The 23,579-nt window shown below is 40.5% G+C and overlaps 1 protein-coding gene across 2 annotated transcripts in view; it reads right to left on the minus strand.

The window, feature by feature from the left end:
- sdc3 (syndecan 3) overlaps positions 1-23,579 on the minus strand; it is a 126,867-nt gene that overhangs the window by 16,000 nt on the left and 87,288 nt on the right. For both annotated transcript variants that reach the window (XM_069195561.1, XM_006631444.3), the window contains exon 2: positions 3,794-3,905. In XM_069195561.1, coding sequence (XP_069051662.1) covers positions 3,794-3,905 — 112 coding nt within the window. The remainder of the gene's footprint in view (positions 1-3,793; positions 3,906-23,579) is intronic.

The raw sequence follows: 23,579 nt of genomic DNA on the forward strand, positions 1-23,579 counted from the left end.
GAATCTATTTACTCAAGTGTCTAAGGTCTAATTATAAATGCACCAAGCTTAATTAAATTTCATCCCACAGAAGGAGACAGAGATGAAAGGCGTTTTATACCAGAACACACAGGTTAATGTTCACAAAGTCAGTTTTCCATTTTCTTTAGGGTTAAAGTCATGATGAAGGCCAGTTTTGACATTCCCTGCCAGATGTCAGTGTTTCCTAATCTACTTCCTAAATTTCTTACACTTTTTTCATATTGTTCTTATTTATACAGACATTTTCAAATAAATGCACAATCTGCTGGAAAACAAAAACATACCACTTTTAGAAGTCTGTTCTATACACAAAATCAGAGCTAAAATAAACATTTTTATTACCAGCAGACACACCAAGGTTTGTTTACGGTGTAAAAATGAAACACTGCACAGAAGTAAAAAAAAAAACGTTTCTCCATTAGTACAGAGTCTGCATATCGTTTTTAAAAATGTAGTGATGCAAAACAACTTAACAAAGGCAAAGAAAAATTAACTTTACACACGAGTTAACAGATCACTGTTGCTCAAAATGGAGTCTGAACTGTGTACTGACAACCACCCTTCTCAGATTCTGGATATAGTACACACGGAATGTCACAGCTGGTCATACAAGGCGCAAGAAAAATAAGTTGACTGCTTTTGTTCTGTTCCAGAGCCCTGTAATCACAGTACTAATAGCACTAAATTCTCTCTAACTGACACAGCAGAGGGGGAACACACTGCCTGATAATGGCTCGTGTATTAATAAAAGCTAACCGAGCATTGCACAACATAAATCAAGCTTTTGTCTTTCACACCTGGGGCTGTAGTAACAGCAATACTGTCTGTCTAGCAAAGTGATATTACTGCAATGAAGTGTTCTATTTACCAATCTTCAACGTGCACTTAAATCTCAAATTTTCATGTAGTCTTATATTGAACAGGCATATTGCTTTAATAAAACATTAGCAGCAGAGGATTCACTCAAGAACTACAATGTGGAGAAACATTAGCGTATAAGAACCCTGAAGCTATATTATTAGTCTCAATTTCATTTATAGTTGCCCTAACGGTAAGGGACCTAAGGCCACATTATAACGGTTAACAAAGAGATGTTCATAATTCAGCTTCATATTCAAACTCCATTTGCAGGTTGTTACTATGGAAGACTTCAAGCAGGTTTAAAGAGTCCAGTCTCTCTGTGATCAGATTACACAATACAAGATGACGTAATCAGTGAAAATCTTCACCCTACAGATGAAACTGTCAAGACTGTTGTCTTAGTTTTCCTCCATCAATCACTGAGGATTTTCTGCAAAGCCACTGAAAAAGAGCTTTTCCCAAATACATAACACTAATAACATCTGTTACAGTATATTGTACATCGCTGGTAAGGCTGACAACTCACATATAGTAGGGGTATCACAGTTTGTGTCTGCAGTGCATTTAAGGTTATCTTCTTCTATCCTCTGACACCCTCTCAACACACAGGTTTGTAATCAATGACAAGTTGTAATTTTGTCGATGTTCAGTTCTAAGTGACAACAGCAGGGTAACCAATCTGCTAATTCCGAGGGACAGGCTGCATACCGAGAGAGAACAGAGCTGTGTCTTTATTAATTAATGCCCTGGAGTGACCTAGCCAGTGCAGAGCAGATTGAATATCATTACAGTTACAAAAGCAGGAGGCAGAATCCCTCTCTCCAAGCTCACAATCTGTGCAGAAGCTTTCTGAGGAGACACAACAAATTTTGTGAGGAGAAGGAAAATATCTCTCTTCCCTGAAACTGGGGAAGATAACTTTAAAAAACAAGTTTGCACACGGATATAAAAAATAAATCACCAGCCACACAACCCCACGCTCCCCCCAACAAAAAGATAAAGCATGAGCCTGTAATCTTATAAATACTGCTTGTTATCCCCCTGTAAAACCAGAATAAATACAGTCTGTACTCTGAAGATTCTTCTCATGCTGCAATCCTCTTGAGAAATAATAATGTTATTATGTGTGCGTTATGAAATGTGCTAGATAAATTAATTGACATGAAAGCCTCCCAAATCAACTTACATTTAGAAGGGGGCCCGCTTTATCCAACACCAAAATGTATCCCCGACTTCACAATCGATCATTTACAAAACAAAAAAATGACATGTTGATTTTAGTGGAATATTTAAGCAAGCCACATTGTGCAGTGGAATTTAACCAGGTCACCCGAGTTAACATCCCCACCGCTACAAGCAGTGCTATGGAATCTTTAACAAGGTTGGCTGTCAAATGACACTCCAGTGAGTCACAGACTACATTTAAGATTACATTTCTGTGTAGCAATTTGCTCAAGGTACTATAAAGTACTTTTGGCTTTGTTGTAATGATGCCCTTGATGAAGCCACAAAACAGTCTGGAAATAAGTACAATGACATCTCAGTTTATTCCTTATCCAACACAGTAAACAATACATTTTTGTAAGAGGACATTACATAAAACTTCTCAGAATAGATTTACCCTAGACCCTGCAGGTCCTAGGAACAGCCCTGCATGAGGAACTCTTTTACGAATAACTTTTGATCTCTAATTCCACTGTTTTCTATATCTATGATTCTGTTTTTTGTGAATTACAGATATATATTATTTTATTCCAGCTTATTTTCTTATTTCTGTATCATCTTATGAGTGATGGTCTTGGGCCAAGAGAGCAGCAGGAAGCACAATACTGTGAATGAACTGGACAGCAATCAAATATCGAGTCAAACACAAAGTCCTACATAATGCTGTGTATTGCTCATGCATAATAGCTATGCATAATGCTGTGTATTGCTCATGCATAATGGCTATGCATAATGCTGTGTATTGCAAAAACAATGCCTGTTAATTACTGTAGCAACAGTGATATTTATATTGAAATCTACAAATATCTTATTAAGGAAATATCTATTGTAGGGTGAATAATGCTCACACTCCTCTGAGTTCGGTTGGTTAACACGGATGCTGTGGTACACTTTCCGAGAGAGTGATTTTTTTCCCTGAAACATTATGGTGGAATAATCATAGATAATAATCAGATAATCATAGGAAACAAATACACTGGACAGCTAAGTAAAATAAACTACTTAAACTAAAATAATGATTTGGCATAGATCAATTTTGTTTCTAGGTCTTAATCACTTGCTGGCTCTATTTTCAAAGGCTATAGGACTCCAGATCTCAGAAGAGTGGACCTGCTCTTCTGCGACTCGAGCTGTAAACGAACCGAGGACACAAACTAGTCATTTCATACTTAGTTTCCATTTTGACATAGACATTGATGAGGTTACAAATGAGAGGAGCTAATCTGATCAATCTAATCTGGTTCTTGATATGAGGATCATCCAGCCATATCTAGATAGGGGATCATCCAGCTATTTCTAGATTGAAGTCTAGTTTTCACCTTCAAGAGTACTGTATAAAATGCTTTTTGTTCTTAGTTGCAAATGCACTCCCCCATAGTTTCCACTTGTGTCCTCTGGTTCATGTTTTACTATTGCTTCTGAATAGTTCCACCAGTTTGACCTGGTCAATACCTTTCAGGAATCAGAATAATTCAGTCAGGTCTTGTCATAGTCTTCCCCATTGAAGGCTAAAACATTAATATCTTTTAGTGCAGGACTTCACTTTAACCCCAAGAATGTATCTTCATGGTGGCCAAAGTTGGACACAGTATTATCAATGAAGTCTTACGACTGCACTAGTGTGCTGTCATCTTCATTAATCAGTTTTTAAAAATGTCATGGTCAACGCTGCTCTTGAGATACTTACAGCCAGAGCCGGAGCCAGAGTATAAATCCTCATCGTCGATAAACCCATCATCAGTTGAACCTTCTGTGTCCATCGGGCCCACCTCCTCTGAAGCTCGCGGCCAGCGATAAGCCTGCAAGCAAGCCAGACGGCCCATGTTAGAATGAAGAAACATTCACTGAGCATTGGTTGAGACAAAAAGAGAAGTCATGGTCTGCATGTTTCACTTCACTTGCTATTGAAAAGGAAAAGGATGTTCATGACCTCCAGTCACATGACTGATTTATTTCTCCATTTATACTGTGGCTGAAGGCCTGAGACATTACCATAAGTTCACCACTAGAGGCCGCTAAACCAGCCTCAAGGGTAGTGCATTGGCTGAAAAGGAACAAGTAAAAGTTAATTCCACACTGAAAAGACGAAAGAAAATCGCAATGTTTTGGCTGCTGATCCTTCTTGAGGTGCCATAATCCTCCAGGATCTGTCACAACTGAGAAAGGATCAGCAGCTGAAATTCTGATTTTTTCAGCATGGAATTAATTTACTAGTTCCTAAATAGTTTCAGAACTGATTCACGTACAAACAGTTAATGGACAGCTAAGTAAGTGTGTAAATAGGGTGATCTCTTCTCTGTTACACTGTGGAATTCACAAGTAGGTTGTTATAAAGTAGGCTCATAAAAGGGAGTTTGTTCACTTGGGGTTGGTAGACCACAGAAACAAAAGAAGCTTTGTCAGTAGACCACCTTGGATTACAGTTTGTGTGGGGCAAGCATAGTTAGCTACTCCAGAAAATACTAAAGTTTAATAAGGACTCTAGTAAGCTACGTAGTTTTGGTTTGTTTAATTTTGTTTTCCTGGATCTTACAGTACATTCCAATGGTCTGGACTGGTCCCTGGGTTTTTGCTACCATATACATAGCAAATTGGTCATTTGATTGCCTATGAGGAAACATATCTTTTGCACTAAATATGTTTCATCTTGAAGAATGGTAAGTTTTTAAATTCTTCCACTTAAAAAATGGAAACAACTGGTTAAGCGGGGAATAGAAGAGTCACGATCCTGGCAGTTGTATAGCTTTGAAGGCAGTTACATTTTTAGGTTTAGATGATTAGTAACTCAAAGATCCAGAAATAATATACTCAGCATGGTAGCCCTCAATGTCACAGTCACTCCTCACTTACTGTAACTGAACAGTCTCACAGATTGATGAATGTCTTCAGAAGCGGATGATTAAGAGCAACCTTTAACTCCAGGACATTTCTAACTGTCTTACTGTGTATCAAGAATGGCCACTCTTGAACTGGGTTGTTCTCAGTGGCTGACAAAACCGACAGAATTTGAGGGTCATATCCAGAGCTGCAGCAGTGCCAGCAGGTCATATCTCCTGCCAGCGTGCCTGCACAGCTCTGCCCAGTGAGTTTAAGTCAACTAATATGTCATTTCCACAAACTTCATGACAGGACAAAAATTACTCTCCCACTCACTCATTTATAGTTGTACAGGTCTTAGTCCCACATAGTTCTTACTTTAAACCAATTAACTCAATCAAATAAGCAATTATGGACTAAATAATGAAGGATCAATTAAATGGACAAAACACTCCCTGCGCTGACAACCTACAGTTGAATTGGAGTGAGCTGTCGAGGGTGCCTATTGATACAAGGTAGCAGTGTCTTGACTTCGGGCACAGGGACTTGTTTTGCACCTGGTCCTGTAGTACACCTGTATCAGCTGATTTTTATTCCAGCTGACACAGAGGATTCTGAGCTTAAGGACTGAGCAAAGTAACTTCCTCCTTTCACATTTCTGGGTGAAAGCCTGATAACACACAAAGACAGGATACCGCCTGCTTTGATCTTACAAGAATTCAATTCGAAAGGAAACACTGCACAAAAGGGCCATTGAGAAAAAGCCATACAGAAAGACTGTGAACCAGCTTCAGCTCGAAAGTTCAGGGGACAAACATGTACAAGGAAAAAAAATGTTTTCAGATCACAAGGTTCACCATGTCCAGGCCTGAGCAAAATACAGAGCTGCGATTGTGGTTGGTGGGCTAAATTAAAGGAACAAGGCCTAGGAAGTCCACACTGTGTGCTTCATGACATCTTTTCTTTGGGAGAAAGCCCACTGTACTGACTTCTGCTCCTACAAATAACAGAGCAGCAAGCATGACAGGAAATTGTGAGGCGGTTCATCATGACACGTTTGCCTTCTGAGAACATAAGAGGTTGGGAAAGCCACCACATAAGCTGTAATTCAGTTTAGGCAATGGAAATTTGCAAGATATCCTGCAAGTTTCGCTGATGATCCAGTAATGTGCTGTGATGGGCCTGTCATAGTTCTCCAAACACCCCCATAGTGACCTGTATACCTTCTGCCATTCCTCTCCCAACACTAAATGACTAAACATTGTCAGCCAATGTATTTGTAAAGCAATGTGGGAAATGTAATTTTGGCCTTATAAACTAAAAATGAGTCTAAATTAATTAACGTGAAATCGATCCCATTTTGCTATATGTATACCAGTTACCACATTGAAGGAGAATGGAGTTTGTCAGTGTGTCTGGTTGCTTGCAGTCAAGCACTGAATCATTTTGCAACATGATATGCTTTACCATTCACCAGCTCTGTGCTGGTATAGTTCAACACTACCAGGGAATCAGCTGTCCACTGGTGTTCCTTAAAAGAGAAACTTCAATTTAGACACAGTAATTATAAACGTCCTGCAGGAAGCAGATCAGCTTCATCTTGTTGCAGGTAATGACGTTTCTTTGAATTAGGTTTGAAAAAAAATCAATTTAGGCCACCGGAGGGCTGAAATGAAGCTGGAAAATTCAGTTTCATGATGTAGCTTTTTAAAATATTAACATCCCTACATTCATATGCAGATGAAAAATGTTTTAATGCTCGTATTGGGGATCAGTCCGCAACTTTTAAAAGTTCTGGAATCTCAGAGCTTCAATTTGCATTTAACGGCTGCAACGCCTAACTCTTGGTCACTTTCACAGTCCTCTGTGATTTATTCAGCTGGAATTTCCATTAGAACAGGTGGGCCAAGAGCAATTATGTTCCATTAGGTCCATTAGATTTTGCATCCAAAATAAACTGGGTGGTAACATTTTCTCATTGATGAGTCAGTGAACCCCTGACCTTTAGAAAATGGTTTATCCTCAAAGGTAAAACAAAATGTTCAAACCAGTGACCAAAGCCTCCAGTAAGCAACTGCACCCTCATGAATTCTGTTTGGTTTTGATCATTAAACCTCGCTGTCAGGATGAGGGCAATGTTGACTCGGCTGCAGTGATTGATTATTCCAATATTCAGACTTGTGCTGCTACAGAACAGTAGGTTTCATCTGGAAGTAGCACAGCAGTATACTAGGAATGTTGTCTCAATGCTCCAGTAACCTTGGTTCAATTCCTTCTGTACAGGCTATGTTCCTCTCTCCTCTTGCAGGTTTTCTCCAAGAATACAGGCTCTTGCCTTCTTCCCAAAGATATGGCTAGCTAGGTTTCACTGCTCCTTTCATAGGGACCCTGAGATGGACTGGCATTCAGTCCCAAATGAGAGTGGGCACATGCTCTTTGTGTGGATGTGTCTTAAAGAAGAAATAAAGCTGTAGTCAGGACAGGAGAGTCCTGGGTATCTGGACCTAACTCCTTATTCATACTGATTATGGTGACCACCTGGGGAGTAGTGGTCTGATGTGATTTTTGGATCTACAAATTAGTTCACAACCAAACAAGCTAATGTGCAAAAGGATGCCAAATTATCTCATCTGGACTGTCATTTTTTGTATGTTCTTGTTCACCCATGATGAAGCACATTTTTGTTACCTAGTGGAAATAAATATTTCCATCATAATCCTGGAATCAAGGAATCATATTGGCGTAGTATAGGCTATGCCTATACCTCTTCAGATGTTCCTAATCGGCTGTCAGATGCTTTAGCCATCCCTTCTGAATTATTGTCAAATGTTCACGCAACATGGTTTTCCAATTAAAACAGAGCCTAGGTCAGAAACGCAAATCAGAAAGAGGGATCATCCTAACAGTCTTGCTTGTCACCTGAATGACACCACTCTCCTGTCACAGATGGAAACGGCCCAGGTCTTATTCCCATTATTGTCGGTTTAATCGCTTTTTTACCGCTCAGCTGCAGAGATGACGTTTTCTTGGAACTGCCGATTTGCTTTTAACTTATTTTTCAAAAATGTTGTTTTACTGTACGAAACAGAAAAAAAAAAGGGGGAAGCTGGGAAATGATTTGTTTGAGGACTCATTAAAAGCCGGACAATACAATGGCAGTTTACGTGCTCATTACAAAAGCAGAGCACTGCCAAGCCCACAATAGTCTTTTTATAGCTCATTATCAGTGAGACAGGGCTGAAGAGATTTAAAGCTACCAAGTGCTAGAGAGTTTATTACGAAGGAGCAGAGTGATAGTGTTGGAGAACAGTAAAGTGAGTGATTTACTCTTCATTAATACATGCGGTTATTCGCTGTCAATGAAAAAAGTCCACAATGCAGGGGCCCTAACTCATTAGGCACTCTACCAAGGTTGCACCCTGTGATCCAACTGTTGCTGGTTTGAGCATAGGTCATGTCACTTACAGCCTAAGGTACAGATTAGTCGGTCAGCCAGAGATTTCCTGTCAGAACAGGGCCCCTGTGGCCTCCTGAGGATATGTAGGCATACAGTGATGGCAGAGAGAGACACGCCTCTCCCCCAGTCAGTGCTGAACCCTGTAAGGGGGCAGCGTATCCCCTGACTTGTTAAAAGGTAACTGGCTCAAAGGTGAGGTTCAGAGGAGTGCCAACACATATTCACTCTCCCAGTGCGCAGTACAGGTTCTGCAGCTGTGAGTTGGAACATGCAAAGCACAACGTTTACTATTCCACAGCGAATGGGTATATGACAAAAAGAACTCGAAAATGTTTTTTTCAAAAGGGTACTGATCTGTTATGCAGGAGGCCAGTGTTGTAGCGACAATTAAGAAAGGGAGTGGTTAAGTCATTAAAAACATGTGACCCTCATTATACGGGGTCTGGTCCGTCCCAGCATTCGCTAGAAGGAGTCTGCTGGTTAACTCTGTTCTTCAAATCTACAAAGCTCGGCAAAATAACAAGTCTGAAATGTGTCTTTTGAAATTTCTATAGTCTCCGCATGGAAGCATCTTCTGTACAACAAAAACATCAAGATCTGGCACTGGCCATTGAAAATGCGAAACAAACTCGATTCAAAAAGCAATTAAACATTCCATCAGTACAAAAACAATTTGCTTCATATTCATTTCATACCAGAAAAAAATGAGCATCCCCTCATAAGAAAGTTTACTAGTTTTAGATTGATTGAAACTGAAGCTTTTCTCACTGTAGTAAGCCAGAGTTGAAACACAATACTTCACTCACCTCAAAACTTTATTTCACTTTTTCTCAGCTACGCCACCACCAGAGACCACAAATGGGAATGTGAACCTTTTGTGACTCATGTACTCAGTTTACTTTAATCAGACTTCCATTCAAAAAAACCTCTGGAGCCCAGCTGTGTGTTGTGGGAGATCCGAGATGGGATAAAGCCTTAAAAGAGCAAGAGAAGCACACTCCATCCATTAAATATTTTCCAGCAGTTACTTGTTTAAAAAAAAAAATCAGCTACACATGTTCAGGGCAAAGGGAGTCATTATTCTCTGCCACTGCTATGACAAGGAAGAAATTCCCTATTAGTTATGACAGAAAATAAATTCAGGGAGTGTAGTTTCCAGATGAACTGAACTGCCATAAGTTAGGTGCAATGATAAGCCTATAAAGTGGGGAGGAGGATCCCAGAATGGGCCCTGGTGATACATTAAACTTTTAAATTATGAAACAACATCCTTTGTGCATCTGAAGATTAATGACAGTTTGGGAGGAATGAACCATGTTCTCCTTCACTTCTGCTGCTGTAACTCCTCATCCACCATGACATCACTTCCAGAAACACAATAAATGTAATTCCCAATATATATAGATGTTAAACCTATTACATTTATCTAGCTGTTATTTTGGCGTACACAGTTAACTAGTGAGCCAATCTAATACATGAACTATAAATACACTAATAATTTTCCAATTAGAGCTGCACTTTTTCTGGTCCCTGAATGCCGACTTCAACTAAACTACTTAGACATGTTACCGAAACCTGACGCTCCAGTGTGTTCCGTGAAATTTATAGATCTTGACAACTAACAGGCGAATGAACATGATGAGCCAGACATCTTCCTCTTTTCATAAGTCTTCTTACTCTGCTTTTTAATGTACAAAACCAAATTAGTATATAAAACCCCTACGTGCCTGATTATGAGTGCAGACACAAGGCTCAGAGGTGGAGTTCAATATGTCCTTTGAGTAGCCAATGAAACTTACAGAAAAGAAATAACAAAATGGTTATAAACGTACTTTTGAATTGTTAAGGTACGCAGCAGATACACACAAGAAGGCAGCTGGTGTTGACGATATTGTATGTAGGTAAAGTATTACAAGTACATTTTGATGGATGGAAAGCTATGCAGTTCTTGTTTTGTTTTTATATGAAGGGCATAAAAGTCACATAAAAGAAAAATATTTTAAATGCAGCACATAGTTAAAGGATTCATGACTCAGTCTTCAGAGACTAAAAGGATTATTCTCCTGCCAAACTAATACATCATTTCCAGGAGGTCAGGTCTCCAGCTTTTTTTTTTTTAAATTAAACGCTGCGGTTCTGGTCAGAGGTCAGACTTCTCCAACATTATTCCTCCCGGCTCCAGTATACCACTCCATCTTTCCCACCTCCTTCTGCAATCCTCCCTCCTCCATTGGGCGTTCTGTCCCAGAGGGGCCTCCATGAAAAACATCCAGGAATTTTTCATGCGCACCTAAATAAAACATGGCGCCTCTCTGAGACTCACGCTTTCTCTAATGGTCACAAGTCACCTGAGCTCCCTATCCGGCCTGCCTACCCCAGCCGTGTTCCCAAGAGCCTCCAGGGGGGACTGTGCACTCCTTCTCGACCCCCTCCTGCCTCCTGGCCTGGGCTTCACTGGAGTGTCAGGAATACAGGCCTTTCCTGGGAAGCCCCTTCTGGAGTCGCAGGTAGAACTAGATTAAACACAGTTTTATGACCCTATTTTATGTCACACATTTATGTCCAGGGTCAAGAAACTGCCAGAATTCTTTGTTGCCATTTTTTACTATGATCCCTTTGAATGCATTTTCCCCCCCACTTTTTTCCACATTTTTTTCTCATATGCCTTGACTGTCTGATACTTAGTTACATTAAACTTGTGACTGAGAGTTACGTCCCAAGGGAATTTATTTTGAAAGGCGCCTTTAAAAAGGTGGACTGTTATAGAAATTAAGAATTAATTTTTGGATTCAATTTTTGGATTTTGGGTTTTGGATTCAAGGATTTAATTGTTTCACAATTTTTAAGTATTATTTTAAACTTGGGGGTAGAATTTTTTGAAGGTTCAAAATTATGTAGTGTTTCTGAAAGACATTTGTCAGCCCAAATGCTGCTAGTCGTGGTGTCAGACATTGCCAGCGTCTGCACGATGAGTGAGAAGCTCCGCTAATATGTACCACAGACGTCTTCCTGAAAGAAGGCAGGGTTCCATCTGTCCACAGCGTTGGGCCTTGGTGGTTTGTAAAGGCAGGATCGGTAGCGTGGTCATTAATGCTAGCTGCAGGTCTACTGTTGCAAAATGTGTGCGTCAAGGAATGTCCTGGAGGAGTGGAGTTATCAGGGTTACTGTTTCTCATCCTTCCTCTTCCACAAGTAATAAAACACCACTGTCTACACGGCAGCGTCTACGTCCAGTTTCCATCTCCCCCGCTGCCTGCTAGTTTGACCCCTGACTCGGTCCCAGGGCTGGGCTGGCGCCAGTGAGCACTTCTCCCTCAGGAGGGCTTTGGAACAGTGTGTCTGGAGAGCAGAGCTACAGGGTCAAAGACTGACCTTCATGCACAGAGGCTCCTGGGTGACTAGAGGAGGAAGAATAAAAGAGAGTGGGGGCATGGAGAGAACTGCAGCACAGGGTGGGAAAAGAGGGCTTCACAGAGCCATGGCCAAGCGTCCGGTCCACATCTGACAATGTCATCCTTCTGATGCTGCAGGATTGCTGTGATAACAACTGCTCATGGGCAAGAATTACCGCTGTTCACATCTAATGGATAACTGGAAATCAGAGTCAACTGCAAAGTCAGAGACTCTGAGACTGCTTCCCTCCCCATCACGTTAGTTTTGAGTCTTCATTGAACTATTCCATTACATCAAGCATTTGCAATGTTATAGTTTAGAAGGCATCACACCAGAACCTTCACTGCCCCCCTTATTGTTTTATTTTCCTGATTTAATATGTTTTTATCTGATACCATTTACCATGCAGGAAAAACAAATGTCAGGATTGAGTCATGTGCCGCAATGACCATCGCGGGTTACACATGGGGAGCCTGTCACATTTGTTTTACTCACAATAGTCTCTAATGCAAACTGAAGCCCATTTAATCTTGAGAATGCTGTGCAACTTGGCTAGTTTCCACTGTTTTGATCCCTTGGCAGAACAGCAGCAACAGTCTGGCTGGTGACAATTTCAAAGTGTGAACCTGACAATCTCAGCCATACATTGTTTGGCATCATCACAGATAGATGTGTATGTTTTTTTTTTCCTTCTTCGTCAGCCTTCCCAGCCACAGTTTTGCTATACCATCAACATAACCCTGTAGGCACCATGATATTGCGTGAGAGCTTTTGCCACCTCAAGGCAAATGTTAAATTCTAGATCCACTCCAGGTTTCCATGAGCTGCAGATGCAAATTTTACTGATGTAGTAGAAAAATGAATACAGTAACTCTGAATGTCTGTCTGTAGAGATGAGGCCAATGTGAGGTGACTAGATCTGAGCTATAGAGCACTGGATATTTCCCTTATTTACTTCACTTGTAAAACCAGAAATGGGCAAAACAGCTGTGTAACGGGAGACTGATCTATTTCCTTCAGCTAACAATAGTGAAGAAAATACATTTCAGAAACCCGTGTTCACCATTCACTGGGCTCTTTCCTGCACAACCATTATTAAATCACAGTACTGATTAAGCTGTTTTACTCAATGGGAATGAAAGATGCACATCGGTGCTGAATCTTCCATTGTAAAGGTCTATGATGAAGGTATTCCACAGGAGGAGCAGAGCACAATGTTGTGGTGCTTGGAAATTGTAATAAAAAAATCACTAAGCAGAGACATGTATCAAATCTTTACTGCTACCTTTAAATCTTTACTGCTCGATAAACTTCATAATTATTTTACTATGCCATATTTATATTAAACTGTTGTGAATTAATTAACCTAATAAATGCTTCAAAAGAACCATATCACTGCCATATCACATATCACTTTCAGATGGAATATTATCTATCCATCTATTTTCTAGTCACTTTATCCAATACAGGGTTACAGGGAAGCCAAAATCTATCCCAGTAAGCAAGGCAGCGTACACCCTAGACATGAGTCCATCTCTGGGCACACACAGACAAACTCACAATAGTGCTAATTTTCCCAGAATCGAATTAACCAACTAGTACAGTATGTCTTTGGACTGCGGGAGGAGCACCTGGAGGAAACCCACACAAATACGGTGAGAACATACAAATTTCACGCAGATACAGTAGCACCCTGGGAACCGAACCCATGCTAACTGCTGCTCTACAACGTTGACTATTTTTTTCTATAGTTTGCTACAGTATATGGTGTTTTCTTTGACAGGTCACCATTGAACCCTGAGAACCGCACCAGACAACATAAGTGATGGGTGGATTTTTTGCCATGACGAACCTCAGCGAGGAAGAATGTCATCACAAGGAGCTTGTTATGCGATCAGTTAAGAGGAAGCATTCTTTTTTTAGTCAATCCCAGCGGGGAAAGGGATAATAAAGAGCTCCAGGGGGAGGCAGTGAGTAGCCTGACAGAGGGAGGAAAGCACAGGGTTAAGCAGATGATGATGCTGCAGAGCATGGTAAGGCACAGACAGCCGACGCCATTAATCACTCATTTACAAAATACATGAGGCGGGTGGCAGAAGGGCAAAAAAAAATTCATTAAGCAGCTTTAAGTGATATGAAGTGGGGAAGGGGGGGGGGGAGAGAGAGAGAGACGCTTGTGATGTCAGGAGTCAAGAGAGTTTTGTGGCTATTCTTATCATGGCAGCAAGGCCTAGCAAATTGACTTGACATGCAGCCTGACATTATACGACTGTCCTGGAAGGAGAAACTGTGGACCGGGGATGAAGCTTTCCCACATTACCTTCAGCAGCAGTGAATTGATTTCTACGTGAAATTGTATTAAATGATTCCCGCCACAGCGCGTCCGGTTCCATAACGGCCAAGGCAGGATGAGCCGTTCATCAGACATTCACTGCAAGTGTCACTGTGCACACTTCATGACAATTTCAGAGATGAAGTCGAAAAGAGCTCTTTAAACTTTGATTAAAGTGGAATGAAAGTGTACTAGCACTCAGTCGGGGCCTTGAATTGTTTTTTTTTTAATTCAGCCCAGATCCAATTTGCTCCTGTCGGTGAGAAAGCAGCAATATTATCAAGTCACAGGGCTACACAGGAAGAACAACTGTGCTTATTGACAGGATATTTTTGGGTTAAGATCCAAACAAAGTTCTGCTCTGCAGCCACTTCCTGTCCAGGTGTGAGTAAGACAGAGAAATCCCAATCTGGCCATAATTAAACCCACAGTTTAATTCAAAGACGAGGAGTCAAATAATTCTCACCAAGGGTGGAGACTTGTCATCACTGCCACTTTTGCCTTTAAAACAGGTGCCCATCAGAACTCTAGACAAATGCAGTAAACTTTCTGGCCAGTAAGAGTCACTGTAAAATATTTAGGACTATAAGGCAGGTTATAAAGAACAGAAGGATATTTATCCAATCTGGCACATTTGGTTCCAAATAGCATAATCAGGATCTCAATTTTTTGAAGGATTGAACAATATGGGTGAATATCGTGTGCCAGATCCTCACAAACTTTTATGTAAACACATTCTTCCTGTTCTTAAATCTAGTCTTAAGACTTAAACGCACACCCCTTTGCTCCATTTGTCTTTTTAGAGAGACACCAGGGTAGAGAAACTAATCACTCTCTCAGCAATGCTCATACAAGAAGCAATGTAAGAGGTTAGACATCCCAGGAACTGAGTGGACAATCTGAGTATTTGTATTCTGCTGAAGGTGACATTCCCTGTGAACAGTCAATACATGTGAATGTGCCTAAAAGCACCTTCAAACAGCAGTGTTCATCTTATAGAAGAAAAGGCTTTGCAATTTGAGTCCACACCACTGAGAAAAGTGTACCATTTCAGTCTTGAATTGTGACATGTTCCCCTTGAATCACAACTGATGTTCTTGGTTAAATGGAATAATACAACTTTTATGTATTATAACAGGACCTCACCATCAATTAGCAAAGCCAATTTAAATGTAATAACTTAAATATCTCACATTACGATCAACTCATAAGTATTAAAAGCTGAACTTCAGGGGAGCAGGACCCACTATATGTTCTAAGTAAAAATATGAATTGTATGTCCCGTTGGTAATGAAACATTTCTGAAGATCCCCAGTTGGCATCAGACACTGATACTGTACAGTGAAAGGAGTCGGAGCCCTACAATAACAACGAGAAAGCCATTTATTCCTTTCAACCTTTAACACTTTTCACATGATCCGCGATCGCCAGTGTTTAAGACTGGGGCGTTCTGCCAACACAATCTGATCTTGTTGTTCTCCCTCCCATGTGCGAGCTGCCAGCACTGCCACACAGAACACCCATTCTGTTATGAATTCAATACACAAAGTAATCTGGAGCCAGGCCAGCCACTGAATACCTCTAATCTAATAACATCTCTGCTCTTTTTAACAAAGTATTACAGAAAATAAATTAACATGCAGCCACAAGACCAAACTCTCCCTTTAACATGATTAGAATGCACTGGCTAATACTCTCTGGCACAGTAGAAATTGAATTGCATATGAGAAACAGCAACTTTTTTTTTCTTTCCAGAGGGCTGACATTTCTTGTTTGGTGTCTGTTTTCGGTTTGATAAAACAATCAATCAAATTCTTTGTACAAATAAACAGTCAGTGACACTTGTTTGGAAGTGAATCAACATTGTTTCTGAGTTATTTGCTGCTTTTTAAATAGCTTCTCTTTAAAGACTTTCTTTCCAAAGGCCTCAAATGTTGTTAAGTGGTGAAAGGAATAGGGATCACCAAAGGCCAAGTACAAGGACTGCGAAAATCCAAACTATTACAGCAGTCTCAGCTGAGGCCCTTGTTTAGAAAAAGAGTTAACAAAACATTACAATATATCATGAAAACGATAGAATACAGGTCAAGAGAGACGTTAACGTGTCTAAATACATTGGTAAAGACAGATTTAGAATACTTTGTTGAATTTTTTGCAACACTTCAAAAAGGACATACTGTAGCTGCATTGTAACCAGTCCAATGTGGGAATCTGAAGCTATAAAGTTGAAGTAGATACCTTGGCTTCTTTAAAGAAATGGCTTCACTTCATCCATCGATCGCTTGCCTACTAGCAACCAAACAAGCTAGAATGGGGCTAAAAATTGATTTCTTTAATTTGCAAACTTTCTCATGTTTCTAATGTTAAATCAAAGTCCTTACCCACCTGCCAGTGCTGCCTGATGACTGTCCTTTTTTGCCAGAGGCATCTCCTTCTACCTGATGGAAATCTGTCATCAGGTTCTGCGTTTGTAAGCAGTACGTGGCTTGACTTAATCTGACAGAGACCCAGGTATTCCAAAAAGACTGACAGTGCTTTCTCTACTCTGTCAGCGTCCTGCCACCATGAGAGCTGTTGTGATACGGAAATAAAGTTGCCCAGATTTACAATATTATTGACATTCTGGCACACGAGAATTCATTTGCAGTTCCTTCCATGTGGATACTGGGAATAATCCAAGGCTAAATCACTTTTTTTCTTCTGAGTACTTATTTATGCTTTTTTTTCTCCTACTTGTCAAGTTGATTATCTTGTAACTAGAAGAATAATGTATTGGATTTTCCACCACGACAAACACTCCTAACATTTCTCTTTATATCGCCAGTGCAACAACTGTTGCAAATCAAAGGTCTTGCAAAGTACTCAGTTCTAAAGTTCAAAAGTGACAAAATCACCTGAATTTACTCAATCCAGCAGCTGTGAAGGAGATTCCTGGCAGTCATCTTCTCCCACTGCAAGTAGCAAGGCCTCTTTGTGTCCATGGTCTTTCCCCACCAAAGAAAACACAACCACCATAGGACTGCAAATGGCTTGGCTTTTCTTCCCAATCAATAGCTGTGCATAACAATCGCTCAGGAAAAAGAGGTTCTCGACATAACACAAGTACAGCTACCATGTTGCTAATCAAGAAAACCGGCTCAATGAAAAGGCTGAATTTGTGATACTGATTAACTAAAAAAGACGCGAGCTTGTCTCCCAAAACCATACTCTTCAGTGTCAATGTTAGTGGGAAGATTTATAGGAGAGGATTATAGGAGCCATAATTGACAGTTTAAGAGATAATTAAAGCAACGTTATTCATCAGAAGCTAGGTTTATATCACAGTTAATGTGGAAATCCTGGTCTTCCCCCCCACTATAAAGCATCTGAAGCTCTGCAATGTTTGGGCAATTATGATTCTGTACTTTTAGTACTGTAGAAATACGCAAGACACATGCTTGATGGCACGTGGTTCACCAGTAATATCTGACTGATGGTTAAACACTTGATCAGGACTGATTAAATTACATACAAAAAGGGCCCAGTTCTGCATAGCCTTAGGGCGACCACTTAGGAGACCACTTTCACTTTAAATTCAATTTTCTTTTGCCTGTAAAGCCCTCCTGACATAACTAACGTTCAAAATGAACACAGCACACTGTCTCAGATAATGCCATAGTTTTAAACAAACTACCAGCCGCAAATTTAAATTCCTGGTGCTTCCAGAAATCACTTACATTTTTTTTTTTTAGAGACCTGACATCAGGTTGTGGGCCTGAGTTCTACCGAGGGTCAAGTGAATCAGAGCTTTGATTTAAAACAAGATAAGATAAAATGGAAAGGTCTGATTTTACTGCGCCTTTTGTGCAAAAAAATAAATAAAAACCAGCTATCCATAAATCCATTACCAGAAAGCTACAGTATTTATTTATGGTGAGAGTTGTGGCAAACCACAGCCGCACTAGAGGCATAGCAGGACTACACCCTGGATTCTTCTTTCCCCAGAGATTACTCACAAAAGCTGGCTCAATTGTGATGCACCAGAATCTCAAATATTATAGCGTTAACCCATGGCCTAAACTGAAGTCAAAATGCAAGTCACAGTGAAAGAGCTACGCAAGCAGAGATTAAACTCTCTTTAAACTATTCATCCCTAGCAGGAGGAAAACTCTGATTAAACAACATCCAGGCCAAAGAGCACACAGGCAACATCTTTGTCTCAGAGGCGGCACCATCAATCTGGTAACAGTGACAAGTAAAATATGTCTTTAAGACTACACTAGGCCCTAGATCATCAGACAGCCCTTATGCTCTAGCTATCAGGTTTTCTGAAGCACTTGAATAATGGTGTCAAACAAGAGCAGCGTCTTCCACTGGAGACGACAACGATCTGTCACTTTCACCTGACTGTATCAGAGTATCCAGAGACACACACGATGGCATAAAAATGCCATCTGCCTGCCAACATGCCTTCTGCTGCTGAACCGAGCCAAAACAACGTACAATCGCAGGCAGCGAGTATTAGCAAAAGTTAAGTTAGCAGAGCAGAATGCAACAGCAAATGCTGGCAAAAAGACAAAATATAACACTTGCCTTGATATATGGAGATACTCAAAGTGCTACACTCTGCTCTGTATCATTGCATAAAAGTCTTTCCAAGAAACGTTCAATATCATTACTTACCATTACCAATTAGCATTATAAAATATCACGGTTTCAGCTTCTGGGGGCTCCCGAGTCCCACAGGCCATAAACATTTTTAACATAAAGCTCCTTCAGGAGACCTTTAGAAATCAGGCATGGGAAACCCAGATTCACAACGTGAAAATGTGCACAAGAACATGGAACCTTAAAGAGCTGTTTGCTACGGTGGCAGAATTATTGCTGATCTGCAGGTAAAGGCAGTTTCAGGTCCCTGATTTCTGTAAATAGCCCTAACTGGAGGCGAATTAGTTCATTTTTTAAATAATTGGTGAAGGTTTAGTTGACATTTTCACACAGGTGTGATTAAAGGAATGTTTGACATGAAAATGTGTTAGCTCTCACAGTTTTAGGTGGCATTTGGCTTGTGAATATCAATTCTTCAGAGTATCAGAGGACAACTTATCCCAGTAAAGACTTTGTGTGAGCAATAACATGCTCAGTGCCTGTGAGCCACCATATACAGTAGATTGGGGCCTATCACTGTTGTACCATTGGCCATTGGCATACTGAAATAATAGCTGAGTCAGTGCGGAAGAGACACAGTGCCTTAGAGACTAAGTACTGGAACAACCAAAGGATAGGCACATTGGGTAAAAACAGGGCATTTCACAGTGAGCTGAGGATCCCATCACTACTCATATTTATACTTCCTATATTTCCACATTCCAATCCCACAGCACATTCTTTGGAAGGAAATGGCAACATTGGTTGCAAAGAGAGTACTTTTTCCTCAGCAGAATGGAAAAGAAACACAAGTGGGTATTTTTTTTCTTCCTGAAGATGCCTTCAAAGGCAGATAGGACAAGTCTCTTCAAACTCCATTAGCTGTTCCAGCTCTGCACTCAAGTATCCGTTACGAGATGTTTTCCATCAAAAGCTCCTTTGTTTTCAACTTGGAACTGGCCACTCAAACTTGTAAATAAGCCTAATTGTACCACAGGCCTCTCGCTCCCCATTTCACAGGGGTAGCATGCTGAAGGGGAGGGAAAGTGTGTTTCGTATTGTTGTACAGTATCGCGACTTGTTAACCCTCCCATCATAATTTATATATTCACAAGAAAAAAAACTTTAAATCTAACAATACCACCAAATCAGAGAGAAATGCCTTAGAAAGGCATTGTATAATTACTCTGTACTGCTGTTTTATTTTAAAGGGGGCTACCTATTGCATATAGGACCGAGTGAAGATTTTTTTAAGCATTTCAGTGTAATCTACAAATTTATTTTCATGATAACTAACAAAGGAGGCCAATTCCAACTCCAAAACAAAACACTCTCTTCCACTTGTTTGTTAAAAAAGCAGATCAGCTGTCTTCTGGGATTAAACCTGAAACACATATTGAAAACCAAAGCCTGCAGGACACTGTCATGATCCACAAAGAGGGACCATTTCAACATTTCAAAGCCTGCTTTATAACCTGGAACTGTGCCCTTTATTTTGTTTTTTAGAAATACATAAGCTTCCCCTCAGGTATCCTATATAACAGGTTAAAGTGGCAGACATAATTAACCTGAGCAATATTTTAAAAAAGTTGCATTCTTTACTTCACAACGGAGTCACAACACAGTACCTGCACCTTCGATATACAGTATAATCTGCATTTTGCAAAAAACAGGGAACCAAAACCCGGCACAGGAAAGATAACATTAATCAAATTAGCTAGAACTTGAAGAGTTTAAACAACTATGGGGATCATTGATCTTCCTATAGCTGGTACCTTTGTGTACCCTGTGCAATTAGCAAACTGTTTGCAAGAGCAGCTCAGCTCAGACTGCAGGGCAGTAAATTGGTAGGTAAACATGCTGTTCCATTTGCATTTATGCAGCAACCTTCATCACCAAACATCAAAGGGTGCTTCAAGAACATTAAAGCAAGGTTCCTAATTGCTTAAAAGCCGCAGTAAAAGAAAAATAGATTACAGCCCTAATTTAAAAATGTCACTATCCATATTGCTAATACAGAGCATCTTAGAGATGGTCACAAATAAAACCACAGAAAGGAAGCCTGCATAGGGATGACAGAAGCCTTCTGTAGTGCAGACAACCGCAGAGTCTGAGTTCAATTTAAGAAAAAATATGGTTATTTTACAGTCCCTATTAACAAAAAGTCTTACTTTAATTTCACCAGTAAAATACTTCAAGGATAATCATATTAACAAACCAAGAGGTTGATTTCGATGTACAGTTTTTGACAAAAAAGGTTCATAAAGGTTCACCATCAAATTAGGACCAGATGGATACAAATGGAAGTTGTGAAGACTGTTTAGCAAGAAACTAAAATACTAAAGTACTCGACCCCCACACTCATAAGCATACAACATACAGTACATGACCACAAATGGTGAGCATCTCTATTGACTTTTAAACCAGCAAAAACTGGGATTCATGTGGTCTCAAATGTGAGTGCTTTATCAGACTTAAGTCATTTTGGAAACCACAGGTTAAATATTTGTGATGGCAATATTTCTGAAGGATGTCAATAATGCATCAGCCTAGAAGAGCACCCAAGTCTCTGTCAGCCCAGTGTCATACAGACATCCATCCTCTTGGAAGAAGCTGGCTCACTAATGTGAACCCCCAATCTAGCACACAGCAAATATCTTCCAGCACACAGGAGCCACGATTGGTCAGGAGTTCAGGAACTGACAGCTCCAGCAGACTCGCAGGCAGCTGCAGAGCTTAAGTGGCTGCCCAGCTCTGGGATACAATCATCGAGGCTGTTGACAACGTCTCCATCTGCGCTGGGCCTGCCCCAGAGCCAGCTCGGCTGGCTCGCAAACACAAGGAACACCCGTTCCCGCACACACACACATCCTCTGGGCTCACACGCGTGCGTGCAGAGAGACGAGCCTGCGTACAGCGCACAGCAACCTGATGTAATTCGCACCATGGTGTTAGGCTGTGTTAGGCTACCTTTCACGATGGAACCACGGACAACAGAAAAAGAAACACTGGCGAACAAAAGCTAGTGATGACACTGTCGCTAAATGAAATCAAATCTACTTCCAGGCTCTAATACTGATGTACTGTAATGTACAGATACTCATACTTGATGTAAATGAACACCTGAGCCTGTTCAAGAATATGCTCTGCTTGCCAAAGCTTTAAATATTATCTTGCTTGATGCCCAGTATACAATATAATTTGTGGGCATCCTCCTATTTACCAATGAATGGAAAGAGGAAACAAATAAAAAAAAGCGACAACATTACAGTCAGGACACGGCCACATGGCTAACACTAAAAGAATCGGTCTTTGTTTGATATACAGTATGTTTGTAATGTTTTTTTGTTTGGGTTGATACCAAACTAAATGAAACCCTATCTCAAAGCTTCCCCATAGCAGGCAGTACTTACTGTACTAGTTAAACAATTGTGGGGATCTGGTACAGAAACTGGCAACAATCGCTCACAGATGCTACGTTAGCTTAGGAATTACAACTGGAGATTTGCAGTAAGCTATTATTTAACTTTCTTTTGTAGAAGGATTCAGGTGTGGTTTAAAACTTAATTTGTCCCCCATTCTGTACAAGCCCTTTCAACAGTTTTGAACTGCTACATTCCAACGCATAGGGAATTTTACTCAAAGATGCCAACAGGGAAACTGTAAACTGTGTTTCACCACTAAGGAGGCCCTATTAAGAACCACACAAAACACTTCTTTAATTGTCCAACTGCTGGAAAGAGGGAAGTGGAATGGACAACAAACCGCAAAGGTTAGTTACTCTGATATGATGCACATGGTGGGTACGTGACAGCTTCTTCCAGGCGTTTGTTGATTTGACCAGAGATACGAGCCACAGCCAGAGTGGACTTGGATCATTTGCAAAGTTCTGTAGTTTGAGCAACAGAAGGGCAGTGTGTTAAAAACGTACAGTACAGTATCTTACCTGTCCATTAAAAGCCTATTACGAGAGTTTACACACCTTTAATGCCAGCAAACATTTTCAAGCATTTAGTGAAATGCAAATTTGATTAAAGAGAAACTTCAAACATGCTGCATTTCATACTGTATATTTCATATACATTTTAATTTAGAAATGCAGATCCTTTCTTTCTTCAAAGGAAAGAAAAACAGCACCCACTGCCAGTGAACTGGGCTTGGATTTCTACACATTTCCTGCATACTCTGCACTGTATTATACCACAGACAGATGCTGGTCTAACTGGGTGAGTGCATGCGTGTGAGGCCTCCTTTAAAACCCTCATGTGGGCATCCTGTCACTTACACAGCTGGCACAAACCCGACAGAAACCCCAGGGAGCATACCATTAGCAAGGAGCAACGGCAGAAAAAAACTAATTCAGAATTCCTGGTGAGCCGGTAATTGGATTGACCTCAGTGGTTTAGGAAACACTTTCAGGGAAGGATTCTCAGGACTGCAGCTCTAATCCTGACACATCAAGAGACTGAAGGAACGTGCCACGATGGCCACACCTACTGACAGATGAGGATGCGAGATTTCTCCCTGGTTATCTGAACAAAGAGTCCTCAGGTTACTCAAACAACAGCCTCTGTGCTAATATTACCTCAGATTAGTTGGATTAGGGTTATCTACTCTTTGGATCAGTTGGGGAGGTCAGGGAATTACAAGACAGTACAGTACTTTTAAGGATTCAAAGACTTTCTTTTAAATATGGACTAAACTTTGCTTCAGTAAGCTCTGTTTGTTATGTAGCACAGTAAAAGCGTACATGTTTCTCTACACGTCATACTGTAAATATGTGGGGGGAAGTGTCATGATGTCTCCAGACTAGTTCAGGGTTTTGTATTTGCAGTATGAAAACATATT

The sequence above is a fragment of the Lepisosteus oculatus genome, chromosome 11 (genome assembly GCF_040954835.1).
Source record: "Lepisosteus oculatus isolate fLepOcu1 chromosome 11, fLepOcu1.hap2, whole genome shotgun sequence".
In the NCBI taxonomy this organism is placed as follows: Eukaryota; Metazoa; Chordata; class Actinopteri; order Semionotiformes; family Lepisosteidae; genus Lepisosteus; species Lepisosteus oculatus.